The following is a 26144-nucleotide window of genomic DNA, read 5'->3' as shown; positions in this document are numbered from 1 at the left end:
AAAAATGTCTCCTAGATTTCTAAGCACTAACGAGCAGGGCCCTCGGATTCCTCCTGTATTGAATTGTATTGTAATTGTACTGTCTGCCCTCATGTTGTAAAGCGCTGCGTAAACTGTCGGCGCTATATAAATAAACTGTTATACAATGTTATATCCACACCAAAAAAAAATTATGTTTCCAATAAATTAAATAAAACACTAAATGTATAATAGTCTTGCAATATCCACATGCAATAGATATATCCAAGAAGTCCAACACTATAATATACACTATATTACCAAAAGTATTGAGACACATTACTTTACACGCACATGAACTTTAATGGCATCCCAGTCTTAGTCCGTAGGGTTCAATATTGAGTTGGCCCACCCTTTGCAGCTATAACAGCTTCAACTCTTTTGGGAAGGCCGTCCACAAGGTTTAGGAGTGTGTCTATGGGAATGTTTGACCATTCTTCCAGAAGCGCATTTGTGTGGTCAGACACTGATGTAGATGAGAAGGTCTGGCTTGCAGTTTCCGCTCTTATACATCCCAAGGGTGTTCTATCGGGTTGAGGTCAGGACTCTGTGCAAGCCAGTCAAGTTCCTCCACCCCAAACTCGCTCATCCATGTCTTTATGGACCTTGCTTTGTGCACTGGTGTGCAGTCATGTTGGAGCAGGAAGGGGCCATCCCCAAACTCTTCCCACAAAGTTGGGAGCATGAAATTGTCCAAAATGTCTTGGTATGCTGATACCTTAAGAGTTCCCTTCAGTGGAACGAAGGGGCCAAGCCCAACCCCTAAAAAACAACCCCCACACCATAATCCCCCCTCCACCAAATGATTTGGACCAGTGCATTAGCAAGGTCCATAAAGACATAAATGAGCGAGTTTGGGGCGGATGAACTTGACTGGCCTGCACCAAGTCTTGACCTCAACCCGACAGAACAACTTTGAGATGACATAGAGCGGAGACTGCGAGCCAGGCCTTCAACATCAGTGCCTGACCTCACAAATGCGCTTCTGGCAGAATGGTCAAACATTCCCATAGACACACTCCTAAACCTTGTGGACGGCCTTCCCAGAAGAGTTGAAGCTGTTATAGCTGCAAAGGGTGGGCCAACTCAATATTGAACCCTACGGATGAAGACTGGGATGCCATTAATGTTCATGTGTGTGTGAAGGCAGGTGTCCCAATACTTTTGGTAATATAGTGTGTGTATATATTAATATTTAGGGTACTTATATAGCGCTGTCAATTTACGCAGTGCTTTACATATACATTGTACATTCACATCAGTCCCTACCCTCAAGGAGCTTACAATCTAAGATATATATATATATTTGTGAGTCTGCACAGGAGGGCCGCCCTGTAGCAGTATATCTGCTATGGGGTGGTCCTAGTGGAACTATGGGCCAGATACAAAATTAAATGTAAGATGCAGTCTGTCGCTGATATTACCACAGTGGTTTTTGTTTCTCCATGGAGAAGTGGGTGTTCCTAGGCAGGTTATATTTGTATGCAGGCTGCCCCCAGGTAATACCCCATATTCGAAAGAACTGAAGTCCAATGAATGAAAGGGGCGGGTCGAGGACAATCAGACCGGCAGAGCATAGAGCTAGAAGACGATGGACGTCCTCCGACCAGGAAATGAGTCAGGCTCTATCCGACTTACTTCAGCTTCTAATGCACACTGTGAGAAGCTCATAGAGTGCAGTGAAAGAAGAGTAAGCCATTTCAGTCCAGGAGAAGAGCCGGCACGACTATGCAAGACTGAAGGGAAGGCTGGAGTTCAGATTTAAAATGCAGATAGAAAATACCCAGCAATAAAAAAAAAAAAAAAAAAAAGATGGAAGACCAGACTTGGCAGGTCACATTCTCAAAGTTCTCTTATCTCCTGGAATGCTTATTTTTCACTCCCGGAAAGGGAAGCAAAGAGATAACAGTTATTTTATAGGTCATGTTCAGGTTCAAATGTGCTTAGTGGAGTCATTGTCTTATTAGAATGGTTTCATCATGACAATCAAAGATATGGTAACCTTTCAATGGAATATATTTTACTTTATACGATTAACTGTAAACCAGCAAAACAGCATCTTTGCAAAAAAAAAAAAAATAGAAAGAAAAATAATAAAAAAAAACAAAAAAAAAAACAATGCAACACTCCAGCGTGATGATCTCCATTATTTTATTTTTTTTCCCTTTATTCCTCTGCAGATAAGCTCTTCAGTCCCGAATGGCAATTTTCCTTATTAGTGCTCCAATCATGTCAATGGCCATTATTGAGCAGTGGCATCCACAACACGCTGAGCTAGATCTATACCACGATGGGACAGCAATGTCTTGATTGGGACACTTGGCCGTTGTTTATCGCCAAGTCGCCTTGTGGCTGTAATCTAATATTCCCATAAGTGGCAGCTTCTCTGTCACAAGAGGCGGCATCCAATCACAACATGACGTTGTTGGGGAAGCTTAGGATTCTTAAGCCCCGTACACACGGTCGGATTTTCCGACAACAAATGTTGGATGCGAGCTTGTTGGCGGAAAGTCCGACCGTGTGTATGCTCCAACCGGACAATTGTTGTCGGGCTTTCCACCAACAAATGTTGGCTAGCAGGTTCTCAAATTCTCCGCCAACAAATGCGTGTCGTCGGACTTTCCGATCGCGTGTACACAAGTCCATCGGACAAAAGTCCAAAGTAGAAACACGCATGCTCGGAATCAATGCTCACCAAACACAACATTAGCAGAAGGAGCCCAAAGGGCGGGGCATGACTATTGAACTTCCTTGTTATCGGCTCGATGTACGTCTTGTACGTCACCACGTTCGTAATTGTTGGCCAACATTTGTGTGACCGTGTGTATGCAAGACAAGTTTGGGCCAACATCCTTCGAAGAAAATTCCACGGTTTTGTTGGCGGAAAGTCCGATCGTGTGTACGGGGCATTAGAATTCCTTTTCTGTAACACGGAAGGGCATGGCTACAAGTAGACACAAGGGCAGGATGCATAAAAGGATCTGAAAGTCAAATCCTTCTTGATGGTTCCTATTCGTGACAACCTGTTTCTCCTCTGGGTTTAGGGCAGGGTTCCATGGAAACCTAGGGTTCCTCCAGAGGTTGGTAGGGGTTCCTTAAACAAGGAGCAATTTCTGCCTCCTAGATAAGTTCCCACTGACACCAATGAACTTTTTAGCTATCTGTAAGGGGGAGTCTACCCACTGACCACAAGTGTAAGGAGCATTCTTCCCAATGACCATTGCACTAATGTATAGTAAGTTGTAGATATAGTCATTTTTAGCAGGGGTTCCCTCTGTGCGGGAACTTATTTCAAGGGATCCTTGTTAGTTGTTAGATGTTAGAAATATTGAGAAAGGCTAGCTTAGATCATGCTCACTCAAGAATTAAAGGGGGAACTCTGCCTTTACAAGGCACATGAACTTTAATGGCATCCCAGTCTTAGCCCGTAGAGTTCAATATTGAGTTGGCTCACCCTTTGCAGCTATAACAGCTTCAACTCTTCTGGGAAGGCTGTCCACAAGGTTTAGGAGTGTGTCTATGGGAATGTTTGACCATTCTTCCAGAAGAGCATTTGTGAGGTCAGGCACTGATGTTGGACAAGAAGGCCTGGCTCGCAGTCTCCGCTCGAATTCATCCCAAAGGTGTTCTGTCGGGTTGAGGTCAGGACTCTGTGGAGGCCAGTCAAGTTCCTCCACCTCAAACGTGCTCATCCATGTCTTTATGGACCTTGTTTTGTACACTGGTCTGAATCATTCGGTGGAAGGGGGATTATGGTGTGGGGATTGTTTTTCAGGGGTTGGGCTTGGCCCCTTAGTTCCAGTGAAGCGAATGCGATTTTCTGATGGAAAATGTTCAATGGGAGCTGTGTGTAGGCTCCATCTGACTTTTTATGTCGGAATTTCCGACACACAAAATTTGAGATCTGGATCTCAAACTTTCCGACAACAAAATCCGTTGTCGTAAATTCCGATTGTGTGTACACAATTCTGACGCACAAAGTTCCACGCATGCTCGCAATCAAGCAGAAGAGCCGCACTGGCTATTGAACTTCATTTTTCCCGGCTCGTCATACGTGTTGTACGTCACCGCCTTCTTGGTGATCGGAATTTCCGACAAGATTTGTGTGACCGTGTGTATGCAAGACAAGTTTGAGCCAACATCCGTCAGAAAAAAATCCATGGATTTTGTTGTCGGAATATCCGATCGTGTGTACGCGGCATTAAAGTGTTACTAAACCCACAACAGTAAAATCAGTCTGTATATGCAGCATAGCACGCTTGTTATACTCAGTGTGGAACTTAAGGGGTTAATCCTCTTCATTGTGTAAAAAGGCTGTATATGCACAGATCCTCCCCCTCCTGCAGTGTCTATCTGGGGAAAGCCAGCTAACACAGGCAGGGTAGCCAACCTGCACATGCTCAGTTGTGTCTTTTATGCTGGAGAGAATATTTACTTGTTCTCAGAGCTAGCCAGGTCACATGATATTGACATCACACATGTGGGCGTGCATACAGGCTGCAGTGGAAATCTCCTCCTACCTGAACGATCAGCACTGGAGGAACTGTGCAGTTTATCATGTAACCGTGGTATACAGATCAGCCAAAAAGGTATATAAACAGATGAACTATTTTCATAACACTGGGTTTAGTAACACTTTAAGGTGTCAGTATACCAAGACATTTTTGGACAATTTCACGCTCCCAACTTTGTGGGAACAGTTTGGGGACGGCCCCTTCCTGTTCCAACATGACTGCGCACCAGTGCACAAAGCAAGGTCCATAAAGACATGGATGGACCAAGACTGGGATGCCATTAAAGCTCATGTAAAGGCAGGTGTCCCAATACTTTTGACAATATAGTGTCAAAAACAATACCTGTGTATGTGTATTTATTTATCATTGAACAGAAGTAAACCAATTGAAGATGTTGCAGTGAAAATATCATTCTTGGGACTCTCTGACCCTATCCACATGTCGGCTATGCAATCCCGGCAGAGATCTTTGCAAACAACCTGCCATGTCTCCCTCCTCTGAATAAATAATGTTATTTTTTTTTTCTCCCCCCTTTTCGGAATGAATTCCCCGCTCTGTTTTCCTCTGGCTAGTCCCTGATAAATAATATTACCAAAAGGCAGCGAGCCAGTTTTCTCGCGCGGCAATGTAAGTAGTTACTATAATGGGAAAATCAATACGCAATTGAAATGTCTTTCTTTTTATGCCGGCTGACAGATGACAAATCCTGCCTGAATTATTGTTTTTTTTATTTATTTATTTTTTTTTGGTACATACCACAACTCCAAATTGCTCCGGCTCGCAGAGGTCTTCGTATTCGCTCTTCAGCTGCGACAGCGCGGTCAGCTCCTTTTGCTCAGGAAGGTTCTTGATAAGATTCTGAAAAATACAAAAAGAAAACTTTACTTATGTGAAGTGTAACTCGGATTGGCAATGATCCGATCTCTGCTGCTGTCGCTTTTGGACCGGCGGTTGTCACAAAGCAAAAAGCTACCGGGCAAAGGACGGATCTCTGCGCTGCTTTATGGATGACGCAACTTTCTGACAATTTCTTAGAAATCTGTTTCTAAGATTCTGAATTTATTTTTTTTTTTAGCTTCCATTTCAGAGTTTTTGTTCTTCTTTTTTAACATTTGTTTTTGCCCATGTATAAAAAACTAAAAATAGGGACTTAGAAAAAAAAAAATGTATACAGTTTGTTGCCACTCCACGAGCGGGCGCAATTTTGAAGCGTGACATGTTGGGTATAAATTTACTCAGCATAACATCATCTTTCACAATATAAAAAAAAATTGTGCTAACTTTACTGTTGTCTTAATTTTTAATTCAAAAAATTTTGTTTTTTTCCAAAACAAAGTGCGCTTGTAAGACCGCTGCGCAATTACGGTGTGACAGGAAGTATTGCAACGACCGCCATTTTATTCTCTAGGGTGTTAGAAAAAAAATGTATAATGTTTGGGGGTTCTAAGTAATTTTCTAGCAAAAAAAAATGTTTTTAACTTGTAAATAGCGATGAGCTTCGAGTTCGAGTCGAACTCATGTTCGACTCGAACATCGGCTGTTCGCAAGTTTGCCGAACAGCGAACAATTTGGGGTGTTCGCGGCAAATTTGAATGCCGCGGAACACCCTTTAAAAGTCTATGGGAGAAATCAAAAGTGCTAATTTTAAAGGCTTATATGCAAGTTATTGTCATAAAAAGTGTTTGGGGACCTTTGTTCTGCCCCAGGGGACATGGATCAATGCAAAAAAAGTTTTAAAAATGGCCGTTTTTTCAGGAGCAGTGATTTTAATAATGCTAAAAAGTCAAACAATAAAAGTGTAATATCCCTTTAAATTTCGTAGCTGGGGGGTGTCTATAGTATGCCTGTAAAGGGGCGCATGTTTCCCATGTTTAGAACAGTCTGACAGCAAAATGACATTTCAAAGGAAAAAAGTCATTTTAAACTACTCGCGGCTATTGCATTGCCGGTCCGACAATACACATAAAAGTTCATTGATAAAAACGGCATGGAAATTCCCCACAGGGGAACCCTGAACCAAAAAAAAAAATGACGTGGGGGTCCCCCTAAATTCCATACCAGACCCTTCAGGTCTGGTATGGATTTTAAGGGGAACCCCGCGCCAAAATAAAAAAAAAAAAACAGCGTAGGGTCCCCCCAAAAATCCATACCAGACCCTTATCCGAGCACACAACCTGGCAGGCTGCAGGAAAAGAGGGGGGGACGAGAGAGCGCCCCCCCTCCTGAACCGTACCAGGCCACATGCCCTCAAAATTGGGAGGGTGCTTTGGGGTAGCCCCCCAAAACACCTTGTCCCCATGTTGATGAGGACAAGGGCCTCATCCCCACAACCCTGGCCAGTGGTTGTGGGGGTCTGCGGGCGGGGGGCTTAGTGGAATCTGGAAGCCCCCTTTAACAAGGGGACCCCTAGATCCCGGCCCCCCCTGTGTGAAATGGTAAGGGGCCTACCATTTCATTAAAAAACTGTCAAAAATGTTAAAAATGACAAGAGACAATTTTTGACAATTCCTTTATTTAAATGCTTCTTCTTTCTTCTATCTTCCTTAATCTTCTTCTTCTTCTGGTTCTTCTGGCTTTTCTGGTTCTTCCTCCGGTGTTCTTGTCCAGCATCTCCTCCACGGCGTCTTCTATCTTCTTCTCCTCGGGCCATTCCGCACCCATGGCATGGGGGGGAGGCTCCTGCTCTTCTCTTCATATTCTTCTCTTCTTCATCTTCTTCTCTTCTTCTCTTCTTCTCTTCTTCATCTTCTTCTCCGGGCCGCTCCGCATCCATGATGTCATGTAGGGAGGCTCCCGCTGTGTGACGCATCTCCTCTTCTGACGGTTCTTAAATAACGGGGGCGGGGCCACCCAGTGACCCCGCCCCCCTCTGACACACAGGACATGACGGGACTTCCCTGTGGCATTCCCCGTGACGTCACAGGGAAGTCCCGTCAAGTCACCGTGCGTCAGAGGGGGGGGCGGGGTCACCGGGTGGCCCGCCCCCGTTATTTAAGAACTGTCAGAAGAGGAGACGCGTCACACAGCGGGAGCCTCCCACCATACCAGCATGGATGCGGAGTGGCCCGGAGAAGAAGATGAAGAAGAGAAGAGAAGAAGATGAAGAGAAGAGCAGGAGCCTTCCCCCATGCCATGGGTGCGGAGCAGCCCGAGGAGAAGAAGATAGAAGACGAAAAGAAGAAGCATTTAAATAAAGGAATTGTCAAAAACTGTCTTGTCATTTTTAGAATTTTTGACAGTTTTTTAGTGAAATGGTAGGCCCTTACCATTTCACACGGGGGGGCCGGGATCTGGGGGTCCCCTTGTTAAAGGGGGCTTCCAGATTCCGATAAGCCCCCTGCCAGCAGACCCCCACAACCACCGGCCAGGGTTGTGGGGATGAGGCCCTTGTCCTCATCAACATGGGGACAAGGTGTTTTGGGGGGCTACCCCAAAGCACCCTCCCAATGTTGAGGGCATGTGGCCTGGTACGGTTCAGGGGGGGCGCCCTCTCGTCCCCCCCTCTTTTCCTGCGGCCTGCCAGGTTGCGTGCTCAGATAAGGGTCTGGTATGGATTTTTAGGGGGACCCCACGCCGTTTTTTTTTTAAATTTTGGCGCGGGGTTCCCCTTAAAATCCATACCAGACCTGAAGGGCCTGGTATGGAATTTAGGGGGACCCCCACGTCATTTTTTTTTTTTTAATCTTGGTTCGGGGTTCACCTGTGGGGAATTCCCATGCCGTTTTTATCAATGAACTTTTATGTGTATTGTCGGACCGGCAATGCAATAGCCGCGAGTAGTTTTAAATGACTTTTTTTCTTTGAAATGTCATTTTGCTGTCAGACTGTTCTAAATACGGGAAACATGCGCCCCTTTACAGGCATACTATAGACACCCCCCAGGTACGAAATTTAAAGGGATATTACACTTTTATTGTTTGACTTTAAGCATTATTAAAATCACTGCTCCTGAAAAAACGTCCGTTTTTAAAACTTTTTTTTTGCATTGATCCATGTCCCCCGGGGCGGGACCCAGGTCCCCAAACACTTTTTATGACAATAACTTGCATATAAGCCTTTAAAATTAGCACTTTTGATTATTCATGTTCGTGTCCCATAGACTTTAACGGTGTTCGCGTGTTCGACACACTTTTTTCCTGTTCGCATGTTCTGGTACAAACCGAACAGGGAGGTGTTCGGCTCATCCCTACTTGTAAACAACAAATCTCAAAAAGAGGCTCTGCCCTTAAGTGGTTCATTTTGTGTGTAATTTGCACTTACACACAAAATTAACCACTTAAGGGCCGACCCTTTTTTTGAGATTTGTTGTTTACAAGTTACAAGTTTTTTTGCTAGAAAATTACTCAGAACCCCCAAACATTATATATTTTTTTTCTAACACCCTAGCCTAGAGAATAAAATGTCTTTCGTTGCAATACTTTCTGTCACACCGTATTTGCGCAGTGGTCTTAGAAGCGCACTTTTTTTTTAAAAAAATACACTTTTTTTTAATTAAAAATGAAGGCAACAGTAAAGTTAGCCCTTTTTTTTATATTGTGAAAGATAATGTTACGCTGAGTAAATTGATACCCAACATGTCACGCTTCAAAATTGCGCCCGCTCGTGGAATGGCGACAAACTGCAACGTTTAAAAAATTCTTTAGGTTGCATGTTTTGAGTTACAGAAGAGGTCTACGGCTAGAATTATTGCTCTTGCTCTACCGATTGCGGCGATACCTCACAGGTGACTCTTCAAAATTGCGCCCGCTCGTGGAATGGCCACAAACTTTTACCCTTAAAAATCTCCATAGGCGATGTTTAAAAAATTCTACAGGTTGCATGTTTTGAGTTACAGAGGAGGTCTAGGACTAGAATTATTGCTCTCGCTCTACCGATCGCGGCAATACCTCACATGTGTGGTTTGAATACCGTTTTCATATGCAGGAGCTACTCACGTATTCGTTCGCTTCTGCACAAGAGTTTGACGGGGAGCGTTTAAAAAAAATTTTAGGAGAGGGGGATGGGGGAAGAGGATTTATGCTAGGAGGGAGGATTTGGGGGCTTGTGCTAGAAGAGGTGATATGGTGGGGGGGGGTATTGTGCTAGGAGGGTTTTTTTTGGGGGGGAGTTGTACTAGAGGGGGGATGGGAGGATTTGTGCTGGGAGAGGGGATTTGGAGTGGGGGGGGGGGCGGGGCAGATGATGTGTACTTGGGGAGGAAGTTTGAGGGATTTGAAGGGTAGAGGATTTGTGCTAGGAGGGATGATTTGTTTTGATGGAGGCATTTGTACTGGGGGGATTCCAGCAGAGGAAGCTGATTTTTACTGGGAGAAGGGGGAATTTATGCTTAGAAGGTTTTTTTTTTGGGGGGGGGATCTTTGCTGACACATAATGCTCGTACATCCTGGGTGGTACGGCTTGGCATGTTCGCCCTGGGCTCTAGATGACGTGGTCCTGTCGCTGCCACTAGGTCATCTCCACTGCAGGCTGGCCTGCTGCCAATACCAAGCAAGGGCTTGTCCTAGGCCCCAAACAGTAAAAAAGCCCAAGAAAATGCTGGTGGCACTCCTCTAAAATCCGAAGTGAATAGCTTTATTAGTCCAGACAAACAAACACGAAGCCCCATCCAAGAGCCGTCTTCATAATAAAGCCAAGTTATTGACTGGAGAATGTCCCAGACAAAGGTGGGGTTTCAAATTTGTTTGTCTAGACCAGGGGTAGGCAACCTTGGCCCTCCAGCTGTTTTGAAACTACAAGTCCCATGAGACATTGCAAGACCCTGACAATCACAGGCATGACTCCTAGAGGCAGAGGCATGATGGGATTTGTCGTTTCACCACAGCTGGAGGGCCAAGGTTGCCTACCTCTGGTCTAGACTAATAAAGCTATTCATATTGGATTCCAATGAAGCACCACCAGAGGTTTCTGTAACTATGCAGACTGGGAAGTCTGAGGTCCCAGCTCTGTCCATCTACTGCAGAGCAAACACACCAAAGATAGGGTTTGCCAGATGTGGAAAAGAGGTTCAAGGCTGTGGTATAATCGAGAGAACATCTATGGACCCCTTACAACCAGAATAAGCAAGATTTTCAAATTGTATGTATAAATTCTGAACTAAAATTAAACTCAACCCATTTTTATTATAGGTTGGAGGTAGGTAGGACTTGAGCACCACCAGGTTTTTACTGCTGTTGTTAACATTGTGGGGGAATCCCCTCCTTTTATAGCAGTACTATAATGAGCAGGACTATGCTTTGACTTGACCTCCTTTTTACGGCCTTGGAACCCAGACTGTGCCCCAAGGTCTGCTAGCGACCCTTTGGAACTTATTGTGTGGCTGTTAGATTCTCTGCAGGCAGAACTCCTTGCCTTTCCATAACCTGAGTGCCAGTGAAGGAATAACATCCTAATGCCGCGTACACACAACCGGACTGTACGGCATACTTGGTCCGGCGGACTGGAGTCCGTCGGACAATTCGATCGTATGTGGGCTCCAGCGGACTTTTTTTTCCAAAAATTTGACGGACCTAGAAATGAAACATGTTTCAAATCTTTCTGACGGACTCAAGTCCGGTTGAAAAGTCCGCTCGTCTGTATGGTAGTCCGACGGACAAAAAACGACGCTAGGGCAGCTATTGGCTACTGGCTATGAACTTCCTTGTTTTAGTCCGGTCGTACGTCATCACGTACGGATCCGTCAGGCTTTGGTTGATCGTGTGTAGGCAAGTCCGTTCATTCCGAAAGTCCGCCGGAAAGTCTGTCAAAGTCCGACAGACCTAGTCCGTCGAAAAGTCCGCCCGTGTGTACGCGGCATTAGACTGCTTTTTATTAGTTAAATGGTTCATTTATTTTTTTTCGAGTATATTACTTTTTTCTATGCTGTCCAACCCTTTTCTCATTGGGTAGGTTTTTGTTTCCCTCCAATCTTTCATAATGCATTTCACAAAGGAAGTCATTTTAAGGGGACTGTAAAGAGTGTGAATAAAGATGCCCCAGCTATTTCTAAAGGGGCTGGAACAGCAGTGATCTTTAGATGTCTCATGTAATGTGTCTCCAGTCTATGGCGGCCTCCTGAAGCATGTTCTTAGTCGGTAACAACTCCTAGAGCATGTTTCAAGTCTTTGACCATACCCTATAGCATGTCTGCCATCTTTAACAGCTGTCTGTAGTATTACATTTACTGAATATTTTGTAGGGCCCTTTGGTGATGTCAGGGGCAAAACTTGAAGCCCCCTATGTTAGGAAGGTTGGCCACCACTGCTCTATGGTTTATGTCAGTGGTCTTCTAACTGCAGCACGGGGCCAGGATGTGGCCCTTTGCTTGCCTTTATATGCCCCTTGGGGCACTATTTCACCAACTGACACCAATGATGGGGCACTATTCCTCTATTGACACCAATTATAGGGCACTATTCCTCAAACTGACACCAATTATGGGGCACTATTCCTCTCACTGACACTAATGATGGGTCACTTTCCCCCCACTAATACCAATGATGGGACACTATTCTTCCCACTAATACCAATCGTGGGACACTATTCCTCCTACTAAGACCAATCATGGGACACTATTCCTCCTACTAAGACCAATCATGGGACACTATTCCCCCTACTAAGACCAATCATGGGACACTATTCCTCCTACTAAGACCAATCATGGGACACTATTCCTCCTACTAAGACCAATCATGGGACACTATTCCTCCCACTAATACCAATCATGGGACACTATTTCTCCCACTGACCCCAATGATGGGGCACTATTCCCCCCACTGATACCAATGATGGGGCACTATTCCCCCCACTAATACTAATAATGGGGCACTATTCCTCTCACTGACACCAATGATGGGGCACTATTCCTCTCACTGACACTAATGATGGGGCACTTTTCCCCCTACTAATACCAATGATGGGACACTATTCTTCCTACTTCACCAATGAAGGGACACCATTCCTCCCACTAATACCAATCATGGGACACTATTCCCCCTACTAAGACCAATCATGGGACACTATTCCTCCTACTAAGACCAATCATGGGACACTATTCCTCCTACTAAGACCAATCATGGGACACTATTCCTCCCACTAATACCAATCATGGGGCACTATTCCTCCCACTAATACCAATCATGGGACACTATTTCTCCCACTGACCCCAATGATGGGGCACTATTCCCCCCACTGATACCAATAATGGGGCACTATTCCCCCCACTAATACTAATAATGGGGCACTATTCCTCTCACTGACACCAATGATGGGGCACTATTCCTCTCACTGACACTAATGATGGGGCACTTTTCCCCCTACTAATACCAATGATGGGACACTATTCTTCCTACTTCACCAATGAAGGGACACCATTCCTCCCACTAATACCAATCATGGGACACTATTCCTCCCACTGACACCAATGATGGTGCACTATTCCTCTCACTGACACTAATAATGGGGAACTATTCCCCCACTAATACCGATGATGGGGCACTATTCCTCCCACTGACACAGATGATGGGGCACTATTCCCCCACTAATACTAAAGATGGGGCACTATTCCTCTCACTGACACCAATGACGGGGCACTATTCTCCCCACTTCACCAATGAAGGGACACTATTCCTCCCACTGATACCAATGATGGGGTGCTATTCCTCCCACTAATACCAATGATGGGGCGCTATTCCTCCCACTAATACTAATAATGGGGCGCTATTCCTCCCACTAATACTAATAATGGGGCACTATTCCTCCACTAATACTAATGATGGGGCACTATTCCACCAACTAGCACCAATGATGGTGCACCATTCCCTTTATTGATACCATCAATGGGGCACTATTTTTCCCCACTGTTACAAACAATGGGGCACTATTTCTCCCATTAAAACGTATGATTGGGCACTGATGCTGGGGCATTTTCTACTTCTACAGGCCCCAGTCTGCCCCCCCCCCAAAGCCTGAAGGGCAGTAAACTGGCCCTTTGCCTAGAATGTTTGGAGACCCCTGGTTTATGTTTTCTATTCATTTCTATATATGAAAAGTCCACTAGGGGGCCCATGACAACCTAATTGGTTCCCAAAGCCTACACAATTATGATCGGAGAACTGCAGTTTAGCTACAGTCGAGCAACTTTCTTCTATTCTGTGGATCACTATAAACCAATTATCATCAGACAGTTACGGGACTAAAGTATACTCTTTAGGTACTTACTAAGAAAAAAAAAAAAAACGGAGACCAAATTCGGTTCGATAGTTTTGCTATTTAACCTTAATAAAGCTGAATATTTTATGGAGAGAGGGCAATCTCCTGATATGCTGATCGTCAGCGCTAAAGGTGCATTAAGGAACTCTTACAGGAACACAAACCATTAAAAATCTGGCAATTATTTTATACTGTTCCTAAAAATTTTATTTTCCTTAAATGTTAATTGCGTTCTTAAAGGTTAGTTAAGTGAAGGCGATGATCCAGGTTGCCCTTTCTCTTTCTGCCAAATGGTAACCTTTCTTTTTATGTTCCCAAACTGGGGGGATATTAACCCTGGCAAGGAAGAGAAAGCCAAAGACAAAGCGGTATTAAGGGGAAACAGAGATTTCAAATAATTTTGATAAGAGGAAAAAAAACAAGAAAACAAAGAGAGTGAGGCAAGTGCACTATATACATTTTTAGATACCAAAATTAGGGCAGTTGTTGGATTTTTTTTTTTTTTAAATAATACCAAATGGGATATTTTGCATAATCATATACCCTGAGCTGCATCAGAGTATGTGTGGGGGAAAAAAAATGCTCAGTGCATCTCTGCAATACATGAATATACTTGCCGAAATATCTTCCTGAAATCCAGTGAGCTCCTGACTTCTTCTATTTAAGCACTGCCTCTCCTGCACTAAAGTCCCAAGCAGTTCTCTCTCCGACTGGACCACAGAACATTTATCACCATAAAGCTTTGGAGATGAGGAAAGGTGGCAAAGCCATGCAATTCTTTCCTTTATGCTTGAGGGCAGTGGTCTTCAACTTTTGCGAGACCAGGGAATTCTATGCCCCAACAATAACAAAAAAAAAAAAAGTTGATACAGTACTCATTGATTCTAGGATTATGATAAATAGGGTTATGTAGATACACTATATTACCAAAAGTATTGGTAATACTGCCTTTACACGCACATGAACTTTAATGGCATCCCAGTCTTAGTCTGTAGTGTTCATTATTGAGTTGGCCCACCCTTTGCCGCTATAACATCTTCAACTCCTCTGGGAAGGATGTCCACAAGGTTTAGAAGTGTGTCTATGGGATTGTTTGACCATTCTTCCAGAAGGCCTTTTGTGAGGTCAGGCACTGATGTTAACGGGAAGGCCTGGCTCACAGTCTACACTCTGATTAATCCCAAAGGTGTTCTATTGGGTTCAGGTCAGGACTCTTTGCAGGCCCATCAAGTTCTTCCACCCCAAACTCGCTCATCCCTGTCTTTATGGACCTTGCTTTGCTTTTAAATTTGCTTTAAGTGTTTACTTCTACCCTGGACCGGAAGTGGCGCGATGATGTCTCTCTAGTTCTCCAAGGCCATAGAGGCAATCAAAGATGATCTGGTTTTTGTTCGCCCCTGTGAACAGCTGGCCACACCATTTGATTGTTTCTGGTGAAAACGGTAAGCCCCGGAAACACCAGCGAGTGGCGGAAGGGCGGGGGTAAGAAGGGAAGCGTTCCAGTGACTAATGGTTTAGACCAGGGGTCTCCAAACTTTCTAAACAAGGGGCTGGTTTACTGTCCTTCAGACTTTAGGAGGGCCGGACTGTGGCCATTGGGAGTACAAAATGTCCCATTGTCTGTATACAATCCCCATCATTGATGTCAGTGGGAGGAAATGTGCCCCATCGGTTTCATTAGAAGGAATTGTGCCCCATCATTGGTTTCATTGGGCCCCATTGTTGGTGTCATTCAGAGGAACTGTACCCCATCACTGATGTCATTAGTAGGAAATGTGCCCCATCGTTGGGGTCATTGGGAGGGAATGTGCCATTCATTGGGGTCAGGAAATAAAATAGCATCCCAAGGGCCGGATAAAAGCAAGCAAAGGGTCACATCCGGCCCCTGGGCCGCAGTTTGAAGACCACTGGTTTGGACGAAGCACGCCAGCCGCGTGAAACGCGTCACCTTTTTCCCCTGCCATGATTTTATCTCCTCAATAAACTTTTTGTATTTTTGCATCTAATATTGGAGTGCTGCCATCTTATTTTTGTGTAGCCAGTGGCTAATGACCGCTTTCACGAAAAAGCCAGCCACTGGCTGAAAAAAAAAAATATACTGGGTTTTGATAGCTTCAGCCATAACCCCCGTAAACCACTTGCAAATCGCAACATATATTCTTCAAGTAGTTAAAAGTTGTTTCATGTTTCTTGAATTCGGCACTTCATTTTTTTTTTTTTTTTAATAACAAAGTTGCCATTTTGCTTTAACATTTTTTTTAGTCATCCTTTCAAAAACTTCTTTACAGCAGGCCTGTTCGGAAAAATGCATCATGTTTTCTGATGTCCCCGGTTAACCTCTGCTTGAGGGACGCAGCCACAGAAACATGCAGTGATAACTCCCAACTTCAAGCGCAGAGTTCTGCTCAAATCTCAGTAATTCCTTTCCTCTAGAACAAGCTCGGAAACAATGCTGGGAATAAAAGTTGCAGACGGTGTTTGTGCATTATCATACGACGCACACGGCTCGGCGTTCACCAGGGACCTCAAGCAGCCTTGTTGAAGAGTTTGAAATGCTGCTTCAAACTGATAAGATGTCAAAAGTTTAAATTATTCCGCGTGCGTTGCGCGCCCCGGTCCCAAGGCGGCCCTACAAAGAGGACACGTCGTACGTGTGCGCAAATGCCAACCGAGTGCGTGGTATCTGCCCCTGAATCTAATGCTCTGAGCGTTTGTGCCGACACCTCTGCGACGGAGGAGATGGCCTCACCTGACCTTTAGTAACTGTCGTGTCTCCAAATTCTTTCAAATGCATTAACAAATGTCAAATTAGCCTTTAGGACATGGGTGCTCAACCTGTGGCTCTCCAGCTGCTTTGTGGAAACACAAGTCCCATCATGCCTCTGCCTTTGGGAGTCGTGCTTGTAACTGTCAGCCTTGCAGTCCCTCATAGGACTTGTAGTTCCGCCACAGCTGAAGGACCAAGGGTTGCGCACCCATGCTTTAGGACCTGCCCCCCCAACACATGCACCAATGCAGATGGCACAATGTTTCCAATCCAAAACAGTTGTGTGGATGTCTTCTGAAGGCTACTGGATGGCAGGGCTGCTGAAATCACGGGGGCCCCATACAGCCTACACGACAGGGCCCCCCTCTTTTTTTTGTTTACATTTCTTTTAACAACCTTGTTGGGGGGCTTTGGTGAAATATCAGGGGTCTAAACAGACCCCTGATGTCTCACATTTGAGACAGAGAAAGGGACTGAGGACAGCGATTCCCCAGTCCCTTTCTCTGCAGCCTCAGCTGCATTGAACCATGGATAAAAGCACTCTTATGCTCCGTCTTATGCTCCGTCACACAGTCTGAGTCCGACAACAAAATCTATGGATTTGTTCCGATGGATGTTGGCTCAAACTTGTCTTGCATACACACGGTCACACAAATCTTGTCGGAAATTCCGAATGTCAAGAACGCGGTGACGTACAACACATAAGACGAGCCGAGAAAAATGAAGTTCAATAGACAGTGCGGCTCTTCTGCTTGATTCCGAGCATGCGTGGAACTTTGTGCGTCAGAATTGTGTACACACAATCGGGATTTACGACAACGGATTTTGTTGGCGGAAAATTTGAGATCCAGATCTCAAATTTTGTGTGACGGAAATTCCGATGGAAGATGTCCGATGGAGCCTACACACGGTCAGAATTTCCGACAACAAGCTCCCATCGAACATTTTCCGTCGGAAAATCTGACCGTGTGTATGGGGCATATGGCTCCCTGTTCATTCACAAACTGAAGCATAGTAAACACAATGTACTATGCTTCAGTGATGGTTTGCCACAGTGAGTGATCGGTACCAATCGTTCACTGTGTTCATTCAAGAAAGGAAGGGGCTGGTAAATATGACATATTTACCGCACATCCCCTGCTCTCTATCTTGAAACTTACCCCTGTTTGCCTTCGGCAGCTGCTGGCAAGAGAGGAGAGAAGCTGGCAATGCTGTAAGGGGGGGGGGGACACAGGAAGGCCCGCACAGCAGGGGGGTGGGGATGCAGATACCAATCCCTCTGCAGTACAGCGGGAGGAATAAAAAGGAGGAGAAGGAGGCAGAGCTGCAGGGGGGGCCACAAGAGTTGGCAATAAGGCAGTACAGTCGTTGCTCCTGCTTGGCAGGTGCCTGCCCCCCCTTTAGAACTGCTGAAAAGGAGGGCTGGCTGTACTGCCTTATCAGCAGCCCTGCTGGATGGCATTCAAATGTTAGAATACTGTAGAGAACTTGACAGAAGCTGAGCAGCCATTGGATGACAGCTTCCACCAATGTAAAGGAAAAACAGGTCTCTTTAAAAGGAATCTAAACCCAAGAACAAAAATGTCATATAGCAGCTTACCATTCTTTAGATGTGGTGGCTGCATTGTTTTTTTCTTTTTTTAATTTAGGCTTTTTATCCTTTTATTTTTCCTGGTGATTCTGCCATGAAATCACTTCCTGTCCTAGGGTGACAATGCTCACTCACTCATCTGTATGTATGGAGGAGCAGTGTCATCATCTTAGGATAGGAAGCATGTTAGAACTAGGGATGTTACATTTCCAGAAATCTGAAGCCATGAGACATTTTTTTTTATTGCAGAAAAAAAATGAAAACTTTCAGAAAAATTGAAAACAAATTCAGTGTGGAGTAGTTTTACAAATTGAAAAAAAAATTGATTTTGCATGTGTCATGTTACCTATAAATGAAGAAATGGTGTAAATTTGGGTTTGTAACACTTCCTTACTTGAAGATGTTGCTGGTGAAGAAACACTTTGTGATGACCCAGAAGCCTCAGAAAGTGTTTCTGGAATGAGAACTCTGGAGGAAAAAGCTCCTTGAACCTTCATTCTGGTCTTGGTTTGTAACACTTTCTTACTTGAAGATGCGACCAGTGAAGAAACACTTTGTGATGACCCAGAAGCTGCAGAAAGAGTGTTTCTGGAATGAGAGCTCTGGAGGGAAAAGCTTCTCACACTTTATACTATAAATTATTTTTATAGTCTTTAGGGTACCTCTGACATGCCAGGATGTGTCTTGTCATCCTTGTAGCATTTGGAAAAAAAATATTTCTTGGGCACTGATTGGCATCTTATAGTGTATTAGTGTTGCTCAATCCCTTAGCTGTGACTACAGGAATTGTACTAAGAAGCCTTGACAAAGTGAAGAGTGTCCTGTTATTGCCCTACAGTGCTTCTGGAGTATCCCACAGCTCCCTGCCATTCCATTCAAGTTTATTCAGCAATAAGTCTCAAAAAGGCAACCCCTAGACCAGGGGTGTCAAACTCAGTTTCACTGCGGGCCACATCAGCATCATGGTTGCCCTTAAAGGGTCGGTTGTATCTCTAAGCAGAGTTGGACGGACGGTTTGGGGAACATCCGAATTTGCAGGGCGTTTGTCAGGTGCATTTTGCATCCTAGCTGGGCAAGGCTTTGCCCAATCAAGGAGCAGTATAATCTGGTTATTAAAGCGGAGGTCCGCCAAAATTTTTTTTTTTTAAAAGTCAGCAGCTACAAATACTGCAGCTGCTGACTTTTAAAATAAGGACACTTACCTGTCCAGGGTGCCCGCGATGTCGGCACCCGAGGCCGAACTGCCCCTCGGTCCTCGGAGGCTGCCGCCGCCATCTTCGGTGAGGGAATTAGGAAGTGAACCCTAGAGGCTTCACTTTCTGGTTCCCTACTGTGCATGCGCGAGTCGTGCAGTGCAATCCGAATGGTCCCTGCTGTCTCTGGGACCCGTGTGTCTCCCAGCAGACAGCGGAGGGGGACAGGAAGTGGCGTAGCTCCCGAGGGAGTCTATGCCCAGGAGTGGGTGCAAATACCTGTATTATACAGGTATCTGCACCCCCCCCTGAAAGGTGTCAAATGTGACACCGGAAGGGGGGAGGGTTCCGAAAAGCGGAAGTTCCATTTTTGTGTGAAACTCCGCTTTAAGGAGCAGGGCCTGTGTAAAAAGAAAATTTCTGTGTAAAAGAAAATTAAAAAATAAATGTCGGGAAAGAAAAAGTTTAAAAAAACGGCATGGGGGTCACCCCCCTCAAAAAAAAATCCATACCAGACCTTTATCTGGGCATGCAACCTGGCAGGTCAGGAAAGGAGGGGACAAACAAGCGCCCCCCCCCCCGAACCATACCAGGCCACATGCCTTCAACATGGGGAGATAGGTGCTTTGGGGCGGGAGGAGCTCTGCCCTCCACCCCAAAGCGTGGGGGTCTGCGGGCAGGAGGCTTATCTGAATCTGAAAGCACCCTTTAACAAGATCCCGCTACCCCCCCCATGTGAATGAGCATGGGGTACATAGTACCCCTACCCATTTACCAAAAAAAGTGTCAAGTAATAAAAACACACACACAGATTTTGTCAATTCCTTTATTAAAAGATAAAAAAACAGTGTCCCCCGATGTAAATCCATCGTCAATCACGATGACTGTTCATTGAGCCAAAAAGAGAAACTGTTGCTGTGTGCCTGGCAATAGCTGCACGTCCATTAGGGGTGCTGCCCCCTCATAGCGTGAATCTATCCATGGCCGCTGTGGACACCCCTATTCATGCGTCCGGTGCCCTGAAAGGGGCCGAAATAAAGCGGCCAGGAGTTTTTTTTCGAAGCACCTGATTAGAGCCAGAGTCTCTAATAGGCTTCAAAATAGGGTGGGCTCGAGTATGCGAACTGAGCCCACCCAGGTGTGTTACAACAGAGAATAATTATTTGCTCTTGAAGCACAGAGATCCTCAATCCGACCAATCAGAAGCAGGCGTGAGACCCGTTTTCCGATTGGCCGAAAAGAGAAGACTCCCGAATCGCCGCGGAGGAGGATGGGGGAAACGGAAGCCGCCAACGCCATGATGGCCAGTGGAGAGCAGGAGAACTGGAGGCCACCAAACAGGGGAAGCCACCGATGATGGGGTAAGTGCTACCAACCAACTTACTGACTGACTAGGGGGGGGGATGCATACTGTTTGCCGCACCCCCCCCCCAAAAAAAAAATTCCACTGGCCACCACTGCGCTAATCTGTGAAAGGAACCTGGGTAAATCAGTGGTCCCTTTTTGGGGGTGCTACAAATGGATTACAAAGCCCAGGTTAAGAGAAGAATATACAGTACATGCTACATGTGGTCAGAAATCCGGTTTTGCCCATCAGTCATCTTTAAAGTCTGGAGCCCACGCGCTCTGATCTGTCATATTGTACTGCTGTGTTGACGAACCAACTGAAGTGCGTCCCGTGGCAAACATGGTTGTCCAGTCCATCGTTTCGTCTCATACGTTGCCAGATTGGACTTGGCAGCCTCTCTCGCCTCCCTGCCATATCAGCAGCCGGTTCCAGGGCCCGTGGACCACAGTCTGGGTTCACATCATCAAACAGCTTTGTTTTCTTTCAACAGACACAACACCGCCTTCAGCGAGAGAAGCAATTCTATCTAAATATGCTTATTAGTCGATCTCTCGGGGGTATTTTTATGTTAAAAGCTGGAGAGATGGCTCAGCTGTTTGACATTTTCCCACAAATATGTAAATTCCCCTGCAAGGTTAACGCAGCCTTTTAACCTCCAGATACAATGCAGACTAATAATGACAGGGAGTGCTGGAAGTTGTCCGGGAGGGGGGCTATTTAAACTTCTAACGAGCACAGCAATACCGGGGAAAAAAACTTTGCCCTTAATTAAAACATGCATCTGGGCCATAAGGTCTTAACAAACAAAATCAACCGGTTGTATTTAATGACAGAAAATAAAGAGCATGTACGAATGTGAATACATTCCTCTGGGAGGTAATCTCAGGGGCCGGGGCAAGGCAGAAGCCAGAAATGTACCATTGGCAGAGGTAAAGGAGTAATACCCCCAATGGTGTGCCTTCAGGTAAGAAGGTCAAATATGTCCATTGGTGCTAACCTGAAGTTCCACAAACATTGTGCTATAAAAACAGGCAACTTTCTTTGCTGTGTTACAGACAGTGCTATTATTTTAGGAATAATAATAAATAAAAAATAATAATAATAACGTAAATAAACTATATAATGATATTATTTGTAATATATATATATATATATATATATATATATATAGTGGGGACGGAAAGTATTCAGACCCCCTTAAATTTTTCACTCTGTTATATTGCAGCCATTTGCTAAAATCATTTAAGTACATTTTTTTCCCTCATTAATGTACACACAGCACCCCATATTGTACACACAGCACCCCATATTGTACACACAGCACCCCATATTGACAGAAAAACACAGAATTGTTGAAATTTTTGCAGATTTATTAAAAAATGAAAAACTGAAATATCACATGGTCCTAAGTATTCAGACCCTTTGCTGTGACACTCATATATTTAACTCAGGTGCTGTCCATTTCTTCTGATCATCCTTGAGATGGTTCTACACCTTCATTTGAGTCCAGCTGTGTTTGATTATACTGATTGGACTTGATTCGGAAAGCCACACACCTGTCTATATAAGACCTTAAAGCTCACAGTGCATGTCAGAGCAAATGAGAATCATGAGGTCAAATGAACTGCCTGAAGAGCTCAGAGACAGAATTGTGGCAAGGCACAGATCTGGCCAAGGTTACAAAACATTTTTGCTGCACTTAAGGTTCCTAAGAGCACAGTGGCCTCCATAATCCTTAAATGGAATACGTTTGGGACGACCAGAACCCTTCCAAGAGCTGGCCGTCCGGCCAAACTGAGCTATCGGGGAGAAGAGCCTTGGTGAGAGAGGTAAAGAAGAACCCAAAGATCACTGTGGCTGAGCTCCAGAGATGCAGTCAGGAGATGGGAGAAAGTTGTAGAAAGTCAACCATCACTGCAGCCCTCCACCAGTCGGGGCTTTATGGCAGAGTGGCCCGACGGAAGCCTCTCCTCAGTGCAAGACACATGAAAGCCGGCATGGAGTTTGCTAAAAAAACACCTGAAGGACTCCAAGATGGTGAGAAATAAGATTCTCTGGTCTGATGAGACCAAGATAGAACTTTTTGGCCTTAATTCTAAGTGGTATGTGTGGAGAAAACCAGGCATTGCTCATCACCTGTCCAATACAGTCCCAACAGTGAAGCATGGTGGTGGCAGCATCATGCTGTGGGGGTGTTTTTCATCTGCAGGGACAGGACGACTGGTTGCAATCGAGGGAAAGATGAATGCGGCCAAGTACAGGGACATCCTGGACGAAAACCTTCTCCAGAGTGCTCAGGACCTCAGACTGGGCCGAAGGTTTACCTTCCAACAAGACAATGACCCTAAGCACACAGCTAAAATAACAAAGGAGTGGCTTCACAACAACTCCGTGACTGTTCTTGAATGGCCCAGCCAGAGCCCTGACTTAAACCCAATTGAGCATCTCTGGAGAGACCTAAAAATGGCCGTCCATCAACGTTTACCATCCAACCTGACAGAACTGGAGAGGATCTGCAAGGAGGAATGGCAGAGGATCCCCAAATCCAGGTGTGAAAAACTTGTTGCATCTTTCCCAAAAAGACTCATGGCTGTATTAGATCAAAAGGGGGCTTCTACTAAATACCGAGCAAAGGGTCTGAATACTTAGGACCATGTGATATTTCAGTTTTTCTTTTTTAATAAATCTGCAAAAATGTCAACAATTCTGTGTTTTTCTGTCAATATGGGGTGCTGTGTGTACAATATGGGGTGCTGTGTGTACATAATGAGGGAAAAAATGAACTTTTGTGCAGCCAATATTGTGGTCCTGGCAGCCCTACCAGGCAGTCCAGCCAGATTCCAAACCTCCACTGAAACAACAGCAGAGTCCAGCTTGGTGAAGAATAAGAATGAACTTCAGGTTCAACCCAAATCCAGCCTGTTTGCAGTACAGGGAACCGGTGACAAAATTGCCCACTACCACCGATATTGATCCAGTTTAACACCATTGACCAAATAAGGTCTATATTTACATATACAGTATCTCACAAAAGTGAGTACACCCTTCACATTTTTAAAAATATTTTATTATAGCTTTTCATGTGACAACACTTTGCTACCATGGCGAGGCCTGTTCTGAGTGGAACCTGTCCTATTAAACGGCTGTATGGTCTTGGCCACCGTGCTGCAGCTCAGCTTCAGGGTCTTGGCAATCTTCTTATAGCCTAGGCTAGTGATGGTGAACCTTGGGACCCCAGATGTTTGGAACTACAATTCTCATGATTCTCATGCACTCTGCAGTGTATTTGAGCATCATGGGAAATGTAGTTCCAAAACATCTGAGGTGCCAAGGTTCACCATCACTGGCCTAGGCCAACTTTATGTAGAACAACAATTCTTTTTTTCAGATCCTCAGAGAGTTCTTTGCTATGAGGTGCCATGTTGAACTTCCAGGGACCAGTATGAGAGAGTGAGAGCGATAACACCAAATTTAACACACCTGCTCCCCATTCACACCTGAGACCTTGTAACATTAACAAGTCACATGACACCGGGGAGGGAAAATGGCTAATTGGGCCCAATTTGGACATTTTCACTTAGGGGTGTACTCACTTTTGTTGCCAGCGGTTTAGACATTAATGGCTGTGTGTTGAGTTATTTTGAGGGGACAGCAAATTTACACTGTTATACAAGCTGTACACTCACTACTTTACATTGTAGACAAGTGTCATTTCTTCAGTGTTGTCACATGAAAAGATAGAAGAAAAGATTTACAGTGAAGGGGGTACTCACTTTTGTGAGATACTGTATATGTAATGGCCTTAGGGAATCAGGAAGAGTTTATTTTTTTCCTTTATAAGGGATGTTCGCCTTCCTCTGGAAAAACAGAGAATTTAGCGTTCTATATGTATGCAGGTTTTTATTTATTATTATTTTTTTATTGGATGGATATTTTTTTTTTAACCTAAACATAAATATACAGTATATATATATATATACACACTATATTACCAAAACTATTGGGACGCCTGCATTTACACGTACATGAACTTTATTGGCATCCCAGTCTAATGCCCCGTACACACGGTCGGACTTTGTTCGGACATTCCGACAACAAAATCCTAGGATTTTTTCCGACGGATGTTGGCTCAAACTTGTCTTGCATACACACGGTCACACAAAGTTGTCGGAAAATCCGATTGTTTTAAACGCGGTGACGTAAAACACGTACGTCGGGATTATAAACGGGGCAGTGGCCAATAGCTTTCATCTCTTTATTTATTCTGAGCATGCGTGGCACTTTGTCCGTCGGATTTGTGTACACACGATCGGAATTTCCGACAACGGATTTTGTTGTCGGAAAATTTTATCTCCTGCTCTCAAACTTTGTGTGTCGGAAAATCCGATGGAAAATGTCCGATGGAGCCCACACACGGTCGGAATTTCCGACAACACGCTCCAATCGGACATTTTCCATCGGAAAATGCGACCGTGTGTACGGGACATTAGTCCGTAGGGTTCAATATTGAGTTGGCCCACCCTTTGCAGCTGTAACAGCTTCAACTCTTCTGAGAAGGCTGTCCACAAGAAAAGAAGTGTAATGTGTGTCTATGGTAAAGTATTTGACCATTCTTCCAGAAGCGCATTTGTGAGGTCAGACACTGATGTTGGATGAGAAGGCCTGGCTCGCAGTCTCCACTCAAATTCATCCCAAAGATGTTCTATCGGGGTGAGGTCAGGACTCTGTGCAGGACAGTCAAGTTCCTACACCCCAAACTCACTCATCCATGTCTTTATGGACCTTGCTTTGTGCACTGGTCCAAATCATTTGGTGGAGGGGGGATTATGGTGTGGGGTTGTTTTTCAGGGGTTGGGCTTGACTCCTTAGTTCCAGTGAAGGGAACTCTTAAGGTGTCAGCATACCAAGACATTTTGGACACTTTTATGCTCCCAACTTTGTGGGAACAGTTTGAGGATGGCCCCGTCCTGTTCCAACATGACTGCGCACCAGGGCACAAAGCAAGGTCTACAAAGACATGGCTGAGCGAGTTTGGGGTGGAGGAACTTGACTGGCCTGCACAGAGTCCTGACCTCAACCCAAAAGAACACCATTGGGATGAATTAGAGCAGAGACTTAAAGCCAGACCTTCATTTCCACATCAGTGCCTGACCTCACAAATGCGCTTCTGGATAAATGGTTAAACATTCACCCATGTCTTTATGGACCTTTCTGCAGAGATGGTATGCAGAATACCATCTTTGAATGCACAACACATCGATCCTTGAAGCAGCAGAAGACCACACCGGATGCCACTCCTGTCAGCTAAGACAAGGAAACCGAGGCTACAATTTGCACAGGCTCACCAAAATTTGACGATGGAAAATTGGAAAAGGTCTGATGAGTCTCGATTTCATTGAGAAATGTTTAAACGCCACATCCTACCTGAGTATTGTTGCTGACCATGTCCATCCCTTTATGACTACAGTGTCCCCATCTTCTGATGACTCCATCCAGCAGGACATAGGTGTGCGCAGCCTATTGCATT

General features: G+C 44.8%; 1 protein-coding gene across 4 annotated transcripts in view; it reads right to left on the bottom strand.

The window, feature by feature from the left end:
- The window catches only part of DIAPH2 (diaphanous related formin 2), a 1573862-nt gene that overhangs the window by 754053 nt on the left and 793665 nt on the right, over positions 1-26144 (bottom strand). For all 4 annotated transcript variants that reach the window (XM_073598133.1, XM_073598134.1, XM_073598135.1 and 1 more), the window contains one exon: positions 5289-5390. In XM_073598133.1, coding sequence (XP_073454234.1) covers positions 5289-5390 — 102 coding nt within the window. The remainder of the gene's footprint in view (positions 1-5288; positions 5391-26144) is intronic.

Source organism: Aquarana catesbeiana, linkage group LG09, assembly GCF_042186555.1.
Source record: "Aquarana catesbeiana isolate 2022-GZ linkage group LG09, ASM4218655v1, whole genome shotgun sequence".
Classification (NCBI taxonomy): domain Eukaryota; kingdom Metazoa; phylum Chordata; class Amphibia; order Anura; family Ranidae; genus Aquarana; species Aquarana catesbeiana.
This window is presented reverse-complemented; position numbering and strand designations above follow the sequence as displayed.